This window comes from Giraffa tippelskirchi, chromosome 9 (assembly GCF_054371585.1).
Source record: "Giraffa tippelskirchi isolate mGirTip1 chromosome 9, T2T-mGirTip1v1.2.pri, whole genome shotgun sequence".
Classification (NCBI taxonomy): Eukaryota; Metazoa; Chordata; class Mammalia; order Artiodactyla; family Giraffidae; genus Giraffa; species Giraffa tippelskirchi.
In genome coordinates, this window is record NC_137283.1 from 23,664,617 (window position 1) to 23,685,568 (window position 20,952).

Sequence of the window (20,952 nt, forward strand, 5' to 3'; positions counted from 1 at the left end):
AGAGGAGGTCCAAAATCACCTACTGGGAATAGCTAATGTCTCTAGTTTCTATCAGATCAGGGAGCTAGAATAACAAATTTAAGAATGTGTACCAGTGCCTGTCAGATCATGAATCTAAAATCAGAGGGCATCTGCGACATAATATAGGTAATGCTAAGAGAAATAACAGCATCCTCAAGGGCAAGACCACTTCTGATATCTACTCAAAGTCCTAACCTCATGTTGTTTTGAGATTTTTAACCCTAAATAATGAACCAGTTTTTCCTTCTCACTCTCAACCTATAATGAACAACAAAATATTACAAAGGGTTTAGCTTTGCAATATTTATTAACCAATGTTTCAATGCATTACATATAAATAAAATTATTTTACATCATGGATATAAATTTCATCCTATCAAAGAAACATATATATGCATAAACATATATTCATATATCAAAGAAACATATTTATAAAGAACATTTGGCATGGGACAACTGTGTGAAAAATACGCAATTAAATATCTACAACTGAATGCCCAGCCCTTCATAGAACCAAACTGTATAATGTCTTTGTCGTTTAACTTTTTAGCTGCTCTTGGCTGTCTGACTCAGTATTCCCTATTCAGGGACATGCCTGCCTCCTTTGAGACATTTTCTGCCTGCAATGACAAGGATGTTGTTCCAAAATGAAATTTGGAACCCAGTTTTAAATTGAATCTCACCCTCTAGAGTAAACAATAGATGGAAGTTGCCTATTAAATCATCAACTTTTAATTAAATCCTTTGCAGCTGTAAGATCCCTATACTCAACAAGGTGATAAATGCATTGTATTTTAATTTAGTTGTTTTTTGTACTAAACTGACTGCATAAAATGAGGGTATGATATTCACCAAGTTACCAAGAATGGTTTCAATATGATTCCTTGATCACAACATGGTAACATGTTTAAAAACATTGTACTCAACAATTTGAAGTCAAATCTTGGCTCCAGGCCTACTAACTCTGTCACCTTGGCCAAGTGAGATGACCTCTAGGCCTCTGTTTCTTAGCCATATTTATTTATTTATTTTATTCTTTTTGTTGTTGTTGTTGTTTCTTAGCCATATTTAAATACTAGCTATGGGCAATGTAAAAGACCCTGATGCTGGGAAAAATTGAAGGCAGGAGGAGAAGGGGATGACAGAGGACGAGGTGGTTGGATGGCATCACCAACTCAATGGACATGAGTTTGAGCAAACTCCAGGAGATAGTGACAGACAGGGAAGCCTGGAGAGCTGCAGTTCATGGGGTCTCACACAACTGAATGACTGAACAAGAGATGGGCATGTGACCCTGCTCATACAACCACACCCATTTTGTTATCTATACTTCACAGTAAAACAAAAGAGATTCTGGCAAACCACATTTCTAGGGGATAGCAGAGGAGAGATTTAGTGGTGGCACTACATTCTAGTGATGGAAGTGGTACAAGCTCTGAGCATTCTGGTCAAAGATGGTTGTAGCATGATGTATCCACTGGACTGCTTCTGGGGCTCTTTCATGGATGGTGTCAGACTGCCTCTCCTCCATTTTCTCCTGCTTGTTTTCCATGCCTCATTTTGAGTCTTCCTAGCTTTGCCTTGAGCTGATAAGTATCTTCTAGTAAACATGACTTTTGCTTAAATATACCAGGGAAATATTTCTCATCTCATTTGCCTTTGTTCATTTAATTCTTACATATTTATCTGGTACCTGTTATGTATCAAGCACTGTGCTAGATTCTTAAGATAAAAAGAAGAATGAGAAAAAACTGATCTCAAAAGATATATGTCTACATACCATGGATTCCTGATTTTCACTGCAGTTATGCTGTATAAAATCTCTGTATATCATGAATTAGTGAATACTGAACATTGGCCTTGCTTCCCAGGTGGTTCAGCAGTAAAGAATTCACCTACCAGTGCAGGAGATGCAAGAAGTGTGGGTTGGATCCTTGGGTCAGGAAGATCCCCTGGAGTAGGAAATGGAAACCCACTCCAGTATTCCTGTCTGGAAAATTAAATGGACAGAGGACCCTGGCAGAGTACAATCCATGGGGTCACAAATAATTGGATATGGCTGAGCACACACGTACACATGCACCTTGGTATTGGGAGAAATTCAGGGTTGGGTTCTTAGAAGCCTAAGGCCACAACATTTTCATCAGATAATCAACACATAACCTTGTTTTATGCATATCTGATTAAATATGTTTCATTATTAAATCTTACTTAATAAATAATGTTTATTCATTAACATATAACTCATGGCCAGTGGCACTATTGCTGATGCCTGAACAAAGGTTGTCTAACGCTCATGCTTTCTCTGTAAGGCACAACACAGCTTTCTTCGGCTTGGGAACACTAGCCAGCACTTCAATCTGCACCTGGGGCCCATTTTAAACAGTGAAATCACCAAGAAAAAAATCACAATAATGTGAAAGTAGGGCACTGAATATAGTTTGAAAAGGATACTGTTTACAGTATGAGACCTGAAAAAAGAAGGCAGACTGCTACCTTTTATACCTCAGCTGGGAATATGCATATTGGATGATTCAAAAATTTCTCACCTCTGTCCATGTCTGCTAATAATCTGGTAAGTACAGTGAGTTGATTAGGGGATGAAAATCAATTGTAGTACGTAGGTGAACTCACAAATATGAAATCCATGAATAATGAAGATCAACTATATACACAGACTAGAGTTAGAGATAGAGTTATAGAGATATGTGTGTATCTAAATAAATTTCTGTGGTATGTTCTGCATAGAGAAATGCAAGATATAAGGTGTGTGAAAAGTGTACAGGGAAGTAAATACAGTGAAGGAAAGAAAGACCTATGTTTGGGGATCAGAATAAGGATGATAAGATAACACATCATATTTGAGGTACTTTTTGGAGATGAACAAGAGGCAGGCTTTTGAGTCAAAGAAAAGCCTACACAATGTCCCAAACACAACTTTGCATCAGAAATCTTTCTGGGAATAACAGACTGTGAAGTAGGAAAAGGGGGATTTGAGGGAACAGTAAAGAAAAGTTGCGTTTTGAGAATAAATTTATGTCACACTGAGATATCTAGTTTATAGAGAAGGACATGCTCAGATTTGAGATTTGCCAAGAAAACTTCCATGATAGTGTAGTGATTGGACTGATAGGGAATGAAACTGGAGATGGGAATACAATATGAGAGTGACTTATAAAAAACAGGTTAGTGGCATGAAGCTAAACTAAGACTAGGAGAACAGAAGTAGGCAAAAGATTCAAATCCACAAGATTTAAGGAGAAATTAACTGTTATAAAATGGGAAGAAGAAAAGATTAGGGAATAATCAAATCTGTTTTTTTACCTGAGAAAACTTTCACAAAGTCTGGTCACACAATGGGCAGGCACTGTTCGTAGCACTGTACATGCTGACATAGAAGTAATGATGAGATGACCAAGTAAAGTATCTTAGTCATTAAGAAAAGTTAAAAAAAAATACTACTTAGCATAATTTTCTGACCATTTGGATCCTTTATTGTCAGAAATAGGAACAATGACAAGATATTTAATAAATTCTGTCTTGGTAAATTTATTACAATGAGAAAGTAAAAACTTTAGATGCTCAGTCATTTCTGACTCTATGCCATCCCATGGACTGTAACCCACCAGGCTCCTCTGTCCATGGAATTCTTCAGGCGAGAATATTGGAGTGGGTAGCCATTCCCTTCTCCAAGGGATCTTCCCAACCCAGGGATTATAAGATTATAAGAAGGGATTTTCGTAATACTCATAACCCTGACTTTGGAGGAATGATCAATTGGCACTTTGTGAAAGGTGATTTTGACACTGAATGAAACGATGTGCCAAAGAAAAGTTTTGAGTAGAGAAGGGACATAATATGATATCATTTAGAAAAGTAACCGGGACAGCTAGGTTGAGAACAGACTAGAGGAGCAAGGACGAAAGTCAGGAAATCTGAGGTTATTACAATAAACTCTACCATTTGAAAAACAGTAACCATTTTTCATGAAAGCATTAAATGGTTACATTCTGGCAACTGATACGATAAAAAAAAAAAAAGATGGTAAGTAACTATCAAAGATATAGAAGACCTTGTTCTTCTAAACCAGAGAAGACTTCACACATGCAAATAAAGGGAATGGAAGATGCTTCAGGAAGGACTTAAGTGGAGACCGATTATAAAAAATGTCAATTTCAAGGTTTCAAGATGTCCCCATCTGAGTTTTATTGAGATAAAATAACCATATTGTGTTGTATTCAATAAGGTATACAGCACAATGATTTAATATATGTATATGTATTAAAATGATTATCACATTATGTTTAATTAACATCCATCACCTCATATACTTGTAATTTTTTGACACCACCCTTATGGCAGAAAGTGAAGAAGAACTAAAGAGCCTCTTGATGAAAGTGAAAGAGGAGAGTGAAAAAGTTGGCTTAAAGCTCAACATTCAAAAAACTAATATCATGGCATCTGGTCCCATCACTTCATGGGAAATAGACGGGAAACAGTGGAAACAGTGGCTGACCTTCTATTTTTGGGCTCCAAAATCACTGCAGATGGTGACTACAGCCATGAAATTAAAAGACGCTTACTCCTTGGAAGAAAAGTTATGACCAACCTAGACAGCATATTGAAAAGCAGAGACATTACTTTCCCAACAAAGGTCCATCTAGTCAAAGCTATGGTTTTTCCAGTAGTCATGTATGGATGTGAGAGTTGAACTATAAAGAAAGCTGAGTGCCCGAAGAATTGATTCTTTTGAACTGTGGTGTTGGAGACGACTATTGAGAGTCCCTTGGACTGCAAGGAGATCCAACCACTACATACTAAAGGAGATCAGTCCTGAGTGTTCATTGGAAGGACTGATGTTGAAGCTGAAACTCCAAATCTTTGGCCACCTGATGCGAAGAGTTGACTCATTTGAAAAGACCCTGATGCTGGGAAAGATTTAAGGCGATAGGAGAAGGGGACGACAGGGGATGAGATGGCTGGATGGCATCACCGACTCAATGGACATGAGTTTGAATAAACTCTGGGAGTTGGTGATGGACAGGGAGGCCTGGCGTGCTGCAGTCCATGGGGTCGCAAAGAGTCGGACACGACTGAGTGACTGAACTGAACTCAAAGCAACTCTCAAATACACAGCACAGTATGGTAAACAATAGTTTTCATGCTGTATGTTACATCCACAGAGCTTATTTATCTTATAACTGGAAGTTTGTATTCTTTGACCCTCATCTCTCATTTTTTTTTTTTTTCTTATTTTTAGATTTCACATACAAGCTGATGGACATGAGTTTGAGTAGGCTCCGGGAGTTGGTGATGGACAGGGAAGCCTGGTGTGCTGCAGTCCATGGGGTCGGAAAGAGTCAAACACAACTGAGCAACTGAACTGAATACAGGGAAATCAAACAGTATTTGTCTTTCTGACTTATTTCACTTAGTGCAATGCCCTCAAGTTCAGTCAGTGTTGTCACAAATGGCAGAATTTCATTCTTTTTTTATGGCTGATGGTCTTGACCGAACATTAGAATTAAAGCTTTTTTTTTTTTTTAATAAATTTATTTATTTTAGTCGGGGGCTAATTACTTTACAATATTGTAGTGGTTTTTGCCATACATTGACATGAATCAGCCATGCTTTTAAAGTATAAGTTTCTTGTCAGCACTGTCCCAGAAATATTACTACCATAAGCTGTTTTACACCTTTTCCTAAATTACCTTGGTTACCATACAGTGTTTTCTTGTTAGTTGTGTGTTTTCTTCATCAGTCAGTTGACTTTCTAAATAGGTACTCCAAGTGACCTGGTCTAAGTTCTACTCTGTAAAGCCCCAATATTTATTTTCTTTTTTTTCTGTTCAGTGAGCATTTAAGTTTATTAATACTTATTGGTGTTGTAAAACTACAGTTTTCCATCACTCTAAATCATCCCAGAAGGAGTTGGAAATTGGAGGTACTTTTAAATTCTCTTTGGAGTCCCAGTTTAAATCCTCTTTTCCTCCCAGCCTCTGAAGAGGGAGTTAAGGGTCTCAGTTAGAGAAATACCCCTCCTGCTGCTTCTCCTTTGTGCCTATATTCAGAGAAAGAATCCAAAAGGGACCACTCTAAACCACCTTGCTCTACCATATTCATATTTAATCGATGTACAGTGGGAAGTAATGCTCCCAACAGACCCATACATCTGTTATCCTTAAGTGCTTGCTGTGAATTTTTTTCTTGGTCATTGCATTTCTTCCCATCTTCAGCATCGGATTTACTAGGGTGATCATCTCTGCTTGGCTGACCCCTGAGGAGCTCCAACCTGGTATATATATTCCACAATTAAACCCTGCTTTGGGGATTATGGCTTGGCACAGAATATACCCAGAGTGATTTTGCCCCCTGCAATGATAATTTCTATTACATTTGATTCCTTTGTAGCCTCTAATTGTTCCAGAAGAAAAGAACTAAGCCAGTCAACACGTATAAAGTTCTTTGTGCTAACACTTAATGAAGATGTTTCAAAATTCCCAGGTGTAAAGCACAATAAAAGTGGTAACCATTACTATTTTCTTAATAAATGACTTTTCCATTTTCTCTCCCTTGTGAAATTTTTATTCCTCACTTTTCTCCTTCTTGTGGATTTAATTTTTAAATGAACAAAGACAACTGCTATATATTTTTTTTTTTTTTTTACAAATCAGAAAAACACTTGAGTAAACTGCTTATAGTAATCAGTTGCATTTTAAAACAGACATAATACTGTGTTCTCTCTACTCTCTCTTTCCTTCTTTTTCTTACCAAAGTAATAAATTTTATTTTCAAGTTTATGCTAAGCTATTGACAGTTATATTAATAGGGATAGTCCTCAAAGAGTTTGAAGTTATGTTTATCTTGAATGTATGATCATATGCTATTCAAATACTGAATGGTTATAAATGCTCAGCACTTTATGAATCCACATAAAACAGCAATTAAAAGTAGTGCATAGATAAATGTGTTGGAAAGTGAAAAGAACCAGTTTTGTAATGATTTATTAAGAACTTTCCTAAAAATTAGTTAAAACTATGTCAAGAAACCTATCGGAAATAGGCTTCTAACCTCAATGTCATAACTAATTAGTCACACAATTTATTGGTCAGATACATTTGATATAATGCTAAAATAGTGGGTGGTATATGTAAAACATATGTTAGTATGTAACATAGGTAAAATGTTACCATTTGTAATGAAAGATATTATTACCAAATATATACTTTTTTCAAATTTTGTAATATATGGAATGAAAACACTTCAGCAAATATTTAATGATATGTTAATTTTACTGCATGCATATTTTTCCTGGTTTTAAGTTTGTTTCTCTACAAGGTATTATGAAAATTTAAAGCAGGCTAAGAATATATATATATAGTAGACAAAGTTGAAAGCAGAACAAGAATCCAGCAAAATGACAGCTCATTAGGAAGCTTGATTAAGAAACTCTTCTTGAGAGGGCAGTCTCTCAGTCTCTTGATTAGAAAAAAAAAAAAAAGAATGAACACCTCATGGGCAGAATACGGTCTATTTTATATTCTGAAACCATGGCTATCCGTCGTGGGTAATTCTTTCTAAATATTTCTAAATAATCACCTAGCAGCTGTGGTTGAAAAGATCTACTCAGAGTTTAAGATCTAAACAGAGCTCTTTTTTTTTTTTTATAAATTTATTTATTTTAGTTGGGGGCTAATTACTTTACAATATTGTAATAGTTTTTGCCATACATTGACATGAATCAGCCATGGGTTTACATGTGTTCCCCTTCCTGGACCCCCCACCCACCTCCCTCCCCATCCCATCCCTCTGGGTCATCCCATTGCCCCGGCCCTGAGCCCTTGTCTCATGCATCGAACATGGAATGGTGTTCTGTTTCACATATGATAATATACATGTTTCAATGCTATTCTCCCAGAACGTCCCACCCTCACCTTCTCCCTCAGAGTCCATAAAATTGTTCTATGCATCTGTGTCTCTTATTCTGTCTCGCATATAGGGTTATCGTTACCATCTTTCAAATTCCATATATATGCATTAGTATACTGTATTGTATACAGAGCTCTTAACATTTTTCCCACAGTCTCCTCATTTTATGGGTGATTCCATATTTTACTCTGCCTTCTAGAAATAAGGTACGGAGGTGAAGAGAAAATATACGCATAGATTTGTGTCTAAAGCTTGGCTCTACTGTCACTAGCTGTTTGACTCTTGCAGGTTATTTGATTCCTCTGTAACTCAGTGAACTGAGAGTCAAGTAGAGAAAATAAAGGTACAATCTCAATTGGATGAGATGACCATTAAAAAAACTTTCGTGCACTGGAACAACTCAATAAATTATTATCGATGTTACTAGTAACAGTAATGAGAGTAGTAGATGCATTAAGTACTTCCAAAAATGAACTTCTCAATTTTCCAAGAAGTATATATTCCTTACAATGTTCAAGAATACCTACAAAGCTCTCCTTGATTGATAAGGTGACAAGCATGGATTCTATTGATGGCCATTAATATTTATCAACTTACAAATATGGATGTTCTGCATTATTTACTTCTACCTATATTTTCATAAATATGGCATTTGCTTTAGAAACACAGAACTAAAATAGTGTTGGAAATAATAACCATATATTAAATAGAATACAAACATTCAAACCAACTCTTTTTCACTTCAGTTCAGTTCAGTCACTCAGTTGTGTCCAACTCTTTGCAACCCCATGGACTGCAGCACGCCAGGTCTCCCTGTCCATCACCAACTCCCGGAGTTTACTCAAACTCATGTCCATTGAATCAGTGATGCCATCCAACCATCTCATTTTCTGTCATCTCCTTCTCCTCCCACCTTCAATCTTCCCCAGCATCAGGGTCTTTTCAAATGAGTCAGCTCTTCGAATCGGGTGGCCAAAGTATCGGAGTTTCAGCTTTAACATCAGTCCTTCAAATAAATATTTAGGACTGATTTCCTCTAGGATAGACTGGTTGGATCTCCTTGCAGTCCAAGGGACTCTCAAGAGTTTTCTTCAACACCACAGTTCAAAAGTATCAATTCTTTGGTGCTCAGCTTTCTTTATAGTCCAATTCTCACATCCATACATGACTACTGGAAAAACCATAAACTTTACTAGACAGACCTTTGTTGGCAAAGTAATGTCTCTGCCTTTTAATATGCTGTCTAGGTTGGTTATAACTTTCCTTCAAAGGAGTAAGTGTCTTTTAATTATATGACTGCAATCACCATCTGCAGTGATTTTGGAGCCCAAGAGAATAAAGTCTGCCACTTTTCCCCATCTATTTGCCATGAAGTGATGGGACCAGATGTCAGGATCTTAGTTTTCTGAATGATGAACTTTAAGCCAACTTTTTCACTTTCTTCTTTCACTTTCATCCAGAGGCTCTTTAGTTCCTCTTCACTTTCTGCCATAAGGGTGGTGTCATCCACATATCTGAGGTTATTGATATTTCTCCTGGAGATCTTGATTCCAGCTTGTGCTTCTTCCAGCCCAGCATTTCTCATGATGTACTCTGCATATCAAGTTAAGTAAGAAGGGTGACAATATACAGCCTTGTCGTACTCCTTTCCTGATTTGGAACCAGTCTGTTGTTCCATGTCCAGTTCTAACTGTTGCTTTCTGACCTGCATACAGATTTCTCAGGAGGCAGGTCAGGTGGTCTGTTATTCCCATCTCTTGAAGAATTTTCCGCAGTTTGTGGTGATCCACACAGTCAAAGGTTTTGGTATACTGAATAAAGCAGAAATATATGTTTTTCTAGAACTTTCTTGCTTTTGCAATAATCCAACGGATGTTGACAAATTGATCTCTTGTTCCTCTGCCTTTGCTAAAACCAACTTGAACATCTGGTAGTTCACAGTTCACAAACTGTTGAAGTCTGATTTGGAGAATTTTGAACATTACTAGCGTGTGAGATGAGTGCAATTGTGTGGTAGTTTGAGCATTCTTTGGCATTACTTTTCTTTGGGATTGGAATGAAAACTGACCTTTTCCAGCCCTGTGGCCACTGCTGAGTTTTCCAAATTTGCTGGCATATTGAGTGAAGCACTATCACAGCATCATCTTTTAGGATTTGAAATAGCTCAACTGGAATTCCATCACCTCTACTAGCTTTGTTTGTAGTGATGCTTCCTAAGGCCCACTTGACTTCACATTCCAGGATGTCTGGCTCTAGGTGAGTGATCACACCATCATGATTATCTGGGTCATGAAGATCTTTTTTGTATAGTTCTTCTGTGTATTCTTGCCACCTCTTCTTAATATATTCTGCTTTTGTTGTTAGGTCCATACCATTTCTGTCCTTTATTGAGCCCATCTTTGCATGAAATATTCCCTTGGTATCTCTAATTTTCTTGAAGAGATCTCTAGTCCTTTTCACTTAGGAATAGCATATTTCATTCTCTAAGCATTCTAGAGTGATATGTTTTATTTTTTCAAGTGAAGTGTTATTATCTCAGTTATGTCCACCTCTTTGCAGCCCCATGGATTATAGCTACCAGGCTCCTCTGTCCATGGAATTGTCCAGGCAAGAATACTGGAATGGGTAGCCATTCCTTTCTTCAGGGGATCTTCAGGACTCAGGTCTCCTGCATTACAGGCAGATTCTTTACTGTCTGAGCCACGAGGGAAGTTCTTTATTTTGTCCAACATTTCCCATTTCCAACTTGTGTTATAGAAATTTGTGATCTTGGAAGTGATTGCTCATACTTTATTTTTCAGAATCGGGTATCTAAACCCATAATCCATAAATATGCTAAGCTTAGCTTCACAAATGTCTTAAAGCCTAGAATCTCCTCCTGTTCCTTCACTAAGATGAGAGAAAAAGGAAATGATAATGAATTTTGTTGTTACCCATTTAGTGTCTGAGTGGAGTTGCAATGGAGAAGTGTGTCAGTCTATCTAAATCAGGTAGTCAATAGAAGCTGGAGTTGACAAAAACAAAGTAGAGCCCACATTTGATCTCCCTTACCTAAACAGAAATGAAGCATAGAAATAAATCCTGCAAGAATTGCTGAAACTAAAAGGCTGCAAAACCCAGTTCTATTACTCTACCTGGACTATGATAAAGCTTTAGTAGCATTTTTTGGTAGAGATCTGAAGGAATAGTTAAAGTGACTGGCAATAGTAGATAGAGTGAATCATAAACCACAGTCCAATGGAACATACAACTGCCACTGTTTGTTTCATGCAGTTCTCAAAATAAGGAAAGACAACTTCATCATATTTTAACACATTTTTGAATGGTCTTTTATAGACTTTCAAGTAAAAATTAAACATACCAAATCATACATAGTTCAAAAAAGATAAGAACTTCTCTTTTTCCCTTGCTTATTTCAGGAAGATATCAAGAAAAAGAGGACTTTAATAAGCATTATTTGGTGATGATCATAAAACTATGTAGTATAAGCCAAAGTAAAGTAATCAGTTCAGTTCAGTTCAGTCACTCAGTCATGTCCGACTCTTTGTGACCCCATGGACTGCAGCACACCAGGCTTACCTGTCCTTCAACAACTCCCAGAGCTTGCTCAAACTCATGTCCATCGAGTCGGTGATGTCATCCAACCATCTCATCCTCTGTTGTCCCCTTCTCCCCCTGCCTTCAATCTTTCCCAGCCTCAGGGTCTTTTCCAATGAGTCAGTTCTTTGAATTAGGTGGCCAAAGTATTGGAGTTCCAGCTTCAACATCAGTCCTTCCAATGAATATTCAAGACTGACTTCCTTTAGGATGGACTGGTTTGATCTCCTTGCAGTCCAGGGACTCTCAAGAGTCTTCTCCAACACGACAGTTCAAGAGCATCAATTCTTTGGCCCTCAGCTTTCCTTATAGTCCAATTCTCACATCCGTACATGACTACTGGAAACACCATAGCTTTGACTAGATGGACTTTTGTTGGCAAAGTAATGGCTCTGCTTTTTAATATACTATCTAGGTTGGTCATAGCTTTTCTTCCAAGGAGTGAGCATCTTTCAAATTTTGTGGCTGCAGTCACCGTCTGCAGTGATTTTGGAGCCCCCCCAAATAAATTCTGTCACTGTTTCCACTGTTTTTCCCCTCTATTTGCCAGGAAGTGGTGGGACCAGATGCCATGATCTTAGTTTTATGAATGTTGAGGTTTAAGACAACTTTTCCACTCTTCTCTTTCACTTTCATCAAGAGGCTCTTTAGTTCTTCTTCGCTTTCTGCCATAAGGGTAGTGTCCTCTGCGTATCTGAGGTTATTGATATTTCTCCTGGCAATCTTGATTCCAGTTGGTGCTTTATCCAGCCCAGCATTTTGCATGATGTACTCTGCATATAAGTTAAATAAGCAGAGTGACAATACACAGCCTTGAAGTACTCCTTTCCTGATTTGGAATCAGCCTGTTGTTCCATGTCGGGTTCTAACTGTTGCTTCTTGACCTGCATACAGATTTCCCAGGAGTAAAGTAATAGCTATTATCAAGAGAAAGATACAGAACTGGGGTTGGGGTGGAGGACTGACCTCATAGTGGCATAGCATGAGATCAACTCTTCATGATAACAATGGCATAATGCTGACATTAATAGGGAGAAGAAAGCTTTGTATGGGCTTGACCACTGTGGCTATCCTGAGATAAAATGATGCATAGAATGTTGGCTATTGCTTGGAAATGGGATAATGACATATATTTAAATGATGTTCTCATCAAAACTGCATTTTAAACCACAATGACCTATCTGTATGTCTTTTAATGAGATTTTGCATATTTTATTGAAAAACTAAATGCTTTCAGTTTGCTGCTACTGCTGCTGCTGCTAAGTCGCTTCAGTCGTGTCGGACTCTGTGCGACCCCATTGACAGCAGCCCACCAGGCTCCGCCATCCCTAGGATTCTCCAGGCAAGAATACTGGAGTGGGTTGCCATTTCCTTCTCCAGTGCATGAAAGCGAAAAATAAAAGTGAAGTCGCTCAGTCGTGTCCGACTCCTAGCGACCCCATGGACTGTAACCTACCAGGCTCCTCTTAGTGGTGTGATTAAGGGTACAAGAGTCAGTATACATAAAGTGATCAGTACATTGGTTGCTAATGTGAAAATTTTAACATGGCTGGAACCTCTTTGGCTTTCCCTGGTGGCTCAGCTGGTAATGAATCCGCCTGCAATGTGGGAGACCTGGGTTCAATCTTGGGTTGGGAAGATTCCCTGGAGAAGGGAAAGGCTACCCACTCCAGTATTATGGCCTGGAGAATTCCATGGACTATATAGCCCATGTGGTTGCAAAGAATTGGACATGACTGAGTATTTCAGCTCAACCTAGGACACTTACAAACCACAACATAAGCCAGGTTTTCTCACAACATTCACACCTAACTTCCTCCTTCTAGAAAGTGAGATAAAACACACACACACACACACACACAAAGTTGTGGGTGCACAGTATGCATACACTTTTCTCAATGTTCATGATAATCAACCGTGATATTCCTTACCTCTAAATAGGACCTTAATCTTAGAATTAATCACATATATGCATTCATACAACCACTACTAATCAATTGATAAAATCTGTTTTCCATATTTTGGCTAGATAGAGGAATGGAGAAAAACATCTACAGAGGAATATGTCATACATTTCATTCTAAGGTGCACTAAGTATTAGATGCATGATTCTGCTCTTTATTATGGACAGCCACTGGAATCTCTAGATAAATACAAGTTTTACTATCGAAGGGGTAAAGTATCCTGTAAGGTCAACAAAACCAATGCTTCCTCACCTTTTGCTCTACCATAACCAATCAAATTAACATATCATATGCATTTGTTAACATATCACATGTATACATCATATGAACAAATTTCAAGTAAATGATTGCACATCTTATATCTGTTCAAATACATTGGGAAACTGACTAAAATCACTCTATATGAGGATTTAATGTTAGTGTTTAAAAATGCCCAATACTCAGATAAATAACAAGTTTTAAAGATGATTTGAAAATGGCACAGTGCTTATGCATGTGGAATTAAATAACAGACAACAAGGATGAAGGCCAACAGTGCATAGGCCAGATGGAACTGACAAAACATGGTGTGTGATAGATACATGGTAAGTGTAGTACACAATTTAAACAATGTAAAAGTGGAAGTAATAGTTATAAAGGAGAATAATAAATCTGCCAGATATATGGCTCCCAAAAGGCATAAAATTCAGTCAGGTTTTTACTCCTGAAGCTTGAGCAATTTAGACAGTAATTAGGGGATTAGCCTTACGTATAAGATTGAACATACTATTATCTTTTTCACTTGACAAAATCAATTTATTAATGACTCCTAGATATCTCTCTATTCTGGGAACTGCTGACCTCCTATGACTAGGAAATGTTCTATACAGCAGACGTTGAGACCATGACATAACCTTTGCTGAAATAATACAGAACTCCAAAGATCATCATAAAAATTTTAACTGGATGAGGATGCTAATATAAAATAGCAAAATTCTTTTAAACATCGATCCCTCTATATAAGGGTCCTAATCAATGATTAAATGGACCAATCTATGTAATTCCCTGAAGACTACTCAACCAGGAAACTCTAACCTTTTCTAGAAGGACAAGTGTAGTAAAAGGCAATCAAATGAACATTGCATTCTGCTCCTATCACTTAATAGCAGTTTAATGTTAGGTAGCTTACTTAACCCTTCTTAGGGCTATATATGATTTCCTCATATGTAAAACGAATACATCCCTTGCATTCTGAGAACCAGATGACTTATTTTGTGGAAAGTGACTTGCATAAAGTAGTAAACTAAATGCTGGTTCTATAATCACACCTGCCATGGATTACAGATGAAATTAAACCTATTTGTTGCTGGCAGTCTTTAACTTCAAGTCTGTAGCTTCTTTGAGCATTATATCCTTCAGTATTCTCCAACTTGGATCAAGAATACAGAGCTGAAAACTATAGGGAGATAGATGTCTACTCACTTTATGAAAGAAATCTGTAGTTGTGTCACCTTAATATCGGTGAGCTCTGGTTTGAAGTGAGTTTTCAAGAATGAAGGAAAAACTTCAAGAGCTTTTGGTGGGGATTTTATTGAGGCCTTTGCTGTAAATCAATTCCTAATACATCCCCAAATATTAAATCTTTAGATTAGTTACCTACAATTCACTTTTCTTCCCCAATCACCTACTGCATGACTTTTCAGTAGCTGCACAAACAATAACCACAAACTTAGTGGCTTAAAAGACATTTATTATCTCCCAGCTTTCATAGGTTTGAGGTCCACCTTGGTTTCACTGGGTTCTTTGCTTAAGACTGAACTCCAGGTATCATCCAGCTGGACTCTCATGTGGAGGCTTGGCCAAAGAAACCACTTCCAGGCTTATTCAGATTGCCAGCAGGATTCAGCTCCTAGATGTAGGACTGAGGACCCCATTTACTGGGTCTTGGCAAGCAGCTGTTCTTATCTTATAGAAACTGCTACATTACCCACAACATGCCCCCTCAGGTAATTTGGCAACAATGTGTAAATGCTTCTGGTGCTTCTGATCTCTTTGATTTCCTTTTCTAGTGCTAGCTACAGTAGACTCCTTTGTTCTAAATGGCTTACCTGACTGTGTCAGGACTATCCAGGTAATCTTAAGATCAGCTGAGTTGGGACTTTAATGAAATATTCAAAATCCCTCTCAGCAGTACTAGATAACTAGTGTTTTTCTGAATAATCACTGGATGAGAATCTTGGAGCATCATCTCTAGAATTCTGCCTTCTACACCTGCAAAAACCAAAAACTTTCTTGTTTAATATCCCATTTAAGACAATGCCACCAACCACACAGAGCTACCTATTTGCATATTATGTTTGCTTATAATTACCTCACTCCTTTTCTTCATAGCTCTTGTCTCTGTAATTGTGCATTTAGTTTTGTAACTATTTGATTTAAATTACTGTATACACATTTGACTATAAGACCATGTCTATATTTTCTCACCCGGAGAAGGCAATGGCACCCCACTCCAGTACTCTTGCCTGGAAAATCCCATGGATGGAGGAGCCTGGTAGGCTACAGTCCATGGGGTCGCAAAGAGTCGGACACGACTGAGCGACTTCACTTTCACTTTTCCCTTTCATGCACTGGAGAAGGAAATGGCAACCCACTCCAGTACTCTTGCCTGGAGAATCCCAGGGACGGCAAAGCCTGGTGGGCTGCCGTCTATGAGGTCGCACGGAGTTGGACACGACTGAAGCGACTTACCCGCAGCAGCAGCATATTTTCTCACCAGTGTATTCACAATACCTAGCATACCAATTTACCTGTGATAGGTGTTTAGTACACTATTACTAAAAAAGAGACACAATAAATAGACAAATAAATAAAGACAGGATATTTCTGTTACTAAATCTGGATAGAAGAGTCCCTCTTTTTGACCCACTGGCTTTAGGAAGGCAGACGGAGAGCAACTCTCTGTGTCTCTTAATGATTTAGCCTGTCTTTCATTTTAAGGATTTTGCACAGCTTCTTTCCTTAGTGTCTGCTACTCGCATGGAACTTTTTGTGATACCCTGTGTTTATTCTGTGTTCTATGTGGTAACCAGCGTTTACCTTCCAGGGGCACTGTTCTGTACACTTACCCAGCTCTATCTCTGTGATGTCTCCATGTCTCTGCACAGAAGCTTCCATGATCCCCGCATGTCTAGGCTGCAGGAAGAAGGGAAATATAGGGCAACTTTCTTGTACCACATTTGCTTTTTCACTGAAAACTCTAACCAAATGTGTTGGGAGAAAGCAGGTAATTTCTGTACATGGGCATATAACATTCATGCAATAAAATTCCAGTGTAATAATTGCATCCTCGACTCAATGGGATCACTCGTATTTCTCTAAACCTCCTTTATTAGTAAAAGCGAATTTGTGAGACAACGAGTTAGGCATTTTTCCTGCTTACTACCGGCTTTATTGTCCTGGGTGGTAATTACATCCTGAGCTACTTGAATCTACCAGAAAAGGCCACGTGCACTTTTGGAGTTGACTTCTAACATACGAGATATTTTCTAATTTCCCCTACCTTCTTGCTAATTTCTATCCACTCAAGTTTACACACAGTCACCACTTCCTGGAGAAAGGTGTCCCTAATATACCAAGAGTGAGTTACTTACCTTGCTCTCATGCTATTCCCCCCGCCCCCTGCTCCAACTACATAAAGACTTTTCTTGTAATGACATTTTAAATTGCTTATGTAATTTGTATTTCTTCTACCATACTGTAAGCACTCTTCCTAAAGCCTGGAATAATGATTAGAAAATAATAAACAGTAAATACAATTTGTTGAAAGGAGGAAGAACTAGTCTGAGGGTCTGAAAAAACGAGAAAATGCCTTTGACTTTCCTCTGTGCTATTTTATATGCTACATATAATAAAATTTGGAGAAACCGTATTATCAATAGTGTTGATGTTGACTGTTTTTCTACTTTAGCTTCTCCAGATGTCTATCCTTAAAATGACAATAACACTCCTCCACACCTGCTAATATGGCTATTAAAGAAACAACAACAACAACCCACACATATATACAAAATGGAAAATAATAAGAGTTGGAAAGGATGTGGGAAACTGGAAAGCTTGTGCATTGCTGGTGAGAATAGAAAATGGTATAGCCTTTGTGTGGTATGACAATTCCCCAAAAAAGTTAAAAATAAAATTACCATATCATCCAGCAATTCCACTTCTGAGTATACATCCAAAAGAATTGAAAGTACTAAATCAAACAGTTATTTGTACACCCATGTTTTTACAAGAATTATTCACAAAAGTCAGAGAGTGGAAACTACCCATGTGTTCATTGATGGGTGAATGGATAGACAAAATGTGATGTATACATACAATGAACTATTATTTAGCCTTAAAAAGGAAGGTAATTCTGAAACATGGTACAACACGGATGAATCTTGAAGCCATTATGCTAAACAAAATCAACCAGTTACTGAAGGACAAGTATTGTATGATTCTACACAACAGAAGTGCCTAGATTAGTCAGATTCACAGACACAGGGATTAGAATGGTGATTGCCACAGGGAGGGAGGGAAGGATAAATAGGAAGTTATTATTTAATGGCTACAGAATTTCACTTGGAAAACATGAAAAAGTTCCAGAGTTGGATGCCAGTGATGGTTGCCCAATAATCTGAATGTGATTAGTGGTGCCGAATGGTACACTTATAGACTATTAACATGGTAAAATTTATGTTATGCATAATTTACCACAATGAAAATGCTTAAAATTTATGTTATGCATATTTTACCACAATGGAAATGTTTAACAATATATCACATAAAAGGACAATAATAACGAATAGAGTGTCATTAAAATTTAAGCCCTCTCCATTGACTCAGGCTATTTGAAGGAAGGTTCCTGCAGGATCCATGCATAGGACTGAACTTGGCTGGATTCTCTATGCTAGCAACATAGTAAATAAAATGAAATGATCAATTTATTAATAAAAATGTCCAATATCTTGAGATGCCTTGAACTCATTTGGATGAGGTTATTTTACAAATAGTCATTGCAGATATTGTTGTGGAATGAAATTACAGTAAAGCGGATCAGTGATAGTCATAGGTTTTCTAAATCTGCTCTCCCTCTACCATCTTGCATATTCATATATTCATTAAGTGTTCTCCACATTGTTGGTAATATCTTAGCGCTGACACCCTATCATTAGATTACTCAAGAAGAAAAGCTTAATAACACTGAAATGTGAAGTTTAAGTTTCTCGATTTTCCACATGAAATAATTTCCTGGGTTATTTAAATATAAGCTAAGATAGTCCAGGGAGTTATTTGAAATAAATATTGAGAAAGAGAATTCATTTTAATGGAGTTAATCCTCCCAGAAATGGCTATCAACAAGATATTTAATCACTGCATATCCAGTTAAATCACATTCAGAAACTGCTGGAAATAGAGACCAGACAACTTTCTTAATTTAGAAGATAGTGTAATACTTAAGGTTTTAATCCCCTTATGATAGATATTGGACATAGGACTTTGGCATAGTTTTCATGATAAAACTCTCGCTCTTATTAAGATGTTTTATACATGAGTCAGTACAAGTCATTTGTAAATCAACTAAATTCACTACAATATTCCTCTAGTCTCTTTTTGAAGAAACATGACTGTTGACATTTTATACTGGATATGATTTTTTTTTTTATTTATCTGTTTCTTGGAGAGTTGTTTTCTAAGACTGATTTAAAAAAAATTAAAAAAGGAGTGGCCCCTTTAACATTTAAGGTCAGAAATGTCCTCACTATAAAATTTCTTTGTATTTGTTTTTGTGCTAAAGAAGAGAAAAAAAAAAAAGAGCACATCATATAGCAGTCAGACTAGCACATAGAAACCATATGGCTTGGGCTCTTTTACTAAATGAAATGGGAATAGTAAATTTTTATCTGACATATGTCATGTAAAAGTCAAAAAAGTTTCCCATCAAAAGTTCAGAAAATTAAATTAAAATCATATATTTTATTCCCATTCCAGTAGATAACATTAGCCTCAGTAGTAAAGCACAGTCCATGAACAGATTTCTATTTAAACTCCTCACTGTATGAAAATAAAAATCATGAAAATAATACAATTTATTATATGATCTGTCATCAAAAATGCTATAGTGACGCTTATATATACTTACATGACTTAATAAATCTTTACCCTAAAGTAAACAATTTGTAGAACTCAAACTCCTCTGTAAAAATAGTAATTTATTGCATCACACAAAACCCACATAAGCTGAATATGTTACCTTTTAATAACCCATAGTCTAACAGATTTTAGGAAAGCAAAAAAGGAAGAATTACTTATATCTAAAGATCAAGCTTGCAAATATAACTGTAAATATGCTTTATTCCTTGGGAGCAGATTTTTAGAGAAAACATAAGCAAAGCTACTACTTGAAAATGTACATATTGAATATTGAACTAAATAACCCACATACTTTTCAATAAACACAGTAAAACTTTCCAGAGTACTACACAGAGTCTTGCTTGTAATCACCTTTGCATCTGCCGTTAAACAACTTTCAAGAGCACATGAACATGAGTGTTTTTTTTTTTTTTTCAGTTTTAATTGTTGAAACTTTAGATACACAAGAGTATATTTATAAAGAGTAGTCATTTTCTTTCAGCTATGGTTCATGAAAATCACTTTGTCCATTTTTCCATTTATTATTAAAATGGAAGTAGCACCATTGTTTTTGTTTTATTATAAAAGATAATATACTTGTAAAAATCAGACCAACTCACAGAAATATAAAGGAAAATGCTAAAACCATTTGTATTGCATAATTCAAAAATCACCACTAACATTAACACTTTGGGGCATATCCTTCTAAAGTTACTTCCATGCATAACTGTGTTAGTTGCTCAGTCGTATCTGACTCTTTGTGACCCCAAAGACTGTAGCTCACCAGGCTCCTCTGTCCATGGAATTTACCTGGCAAGAATACTGGGGTGGGTTGCCATTCTACTGCATTAAAGGCAGATTCTTTACTGTCTGAGCTGCAAGGGAAGCACAAATGTACAAATATATACATATGTATATATACTATACATTTACTTTAACAAGAATGGGATTCTATCATGTTGTGGCTTATACTCAGTTTTTTAATCTCTATATGTCTGGCATAATCCATATTAATAAAAGACCTATGCCAAATTTTCAATTAGATGCTTTATATTCCATTGTATACGTATATGATTATTTGATTATATAATTTACATATCAGTCAGTTCAGTTTAGTCACTCAGTCATGTCCGACGCTTTGAGATTCCATGAATCGCAGCACGCCAGGCCTCCCTGTCCATAACCAACTCCCGGAGTCCCCCCAAACCCATGTCCGTTGAGTCGGTGATGCCATTCAACCATCTCATCTTCTGTCATCCTCTTCTCCTCCTGCCCTCAATCTTTTCCA

General features: G+C 37.1%; 1 protein-coding gene across 1 annotated transcript in view; it reads right to left on the minus strand.

The window, feature by feature from the left end:
• LOC145520799 (uncharacterized) overlaps positions 1-20,952 on the minus strand; it is a 260,433-nt gene that overhangs the window by 36,634 nt on the left and 202,847 nt on the right. The window contains exon 3 of the mRNA XM_081528231.1: positions 16,619-16,685. Within this exon, the coding sequence (XP_081384357.1) occupies positions 16,619-16,685 (67 nt within the window). The remainder of the gene's footprint in view (positions 1-16,618; positions 16,686-20,952) is intronic.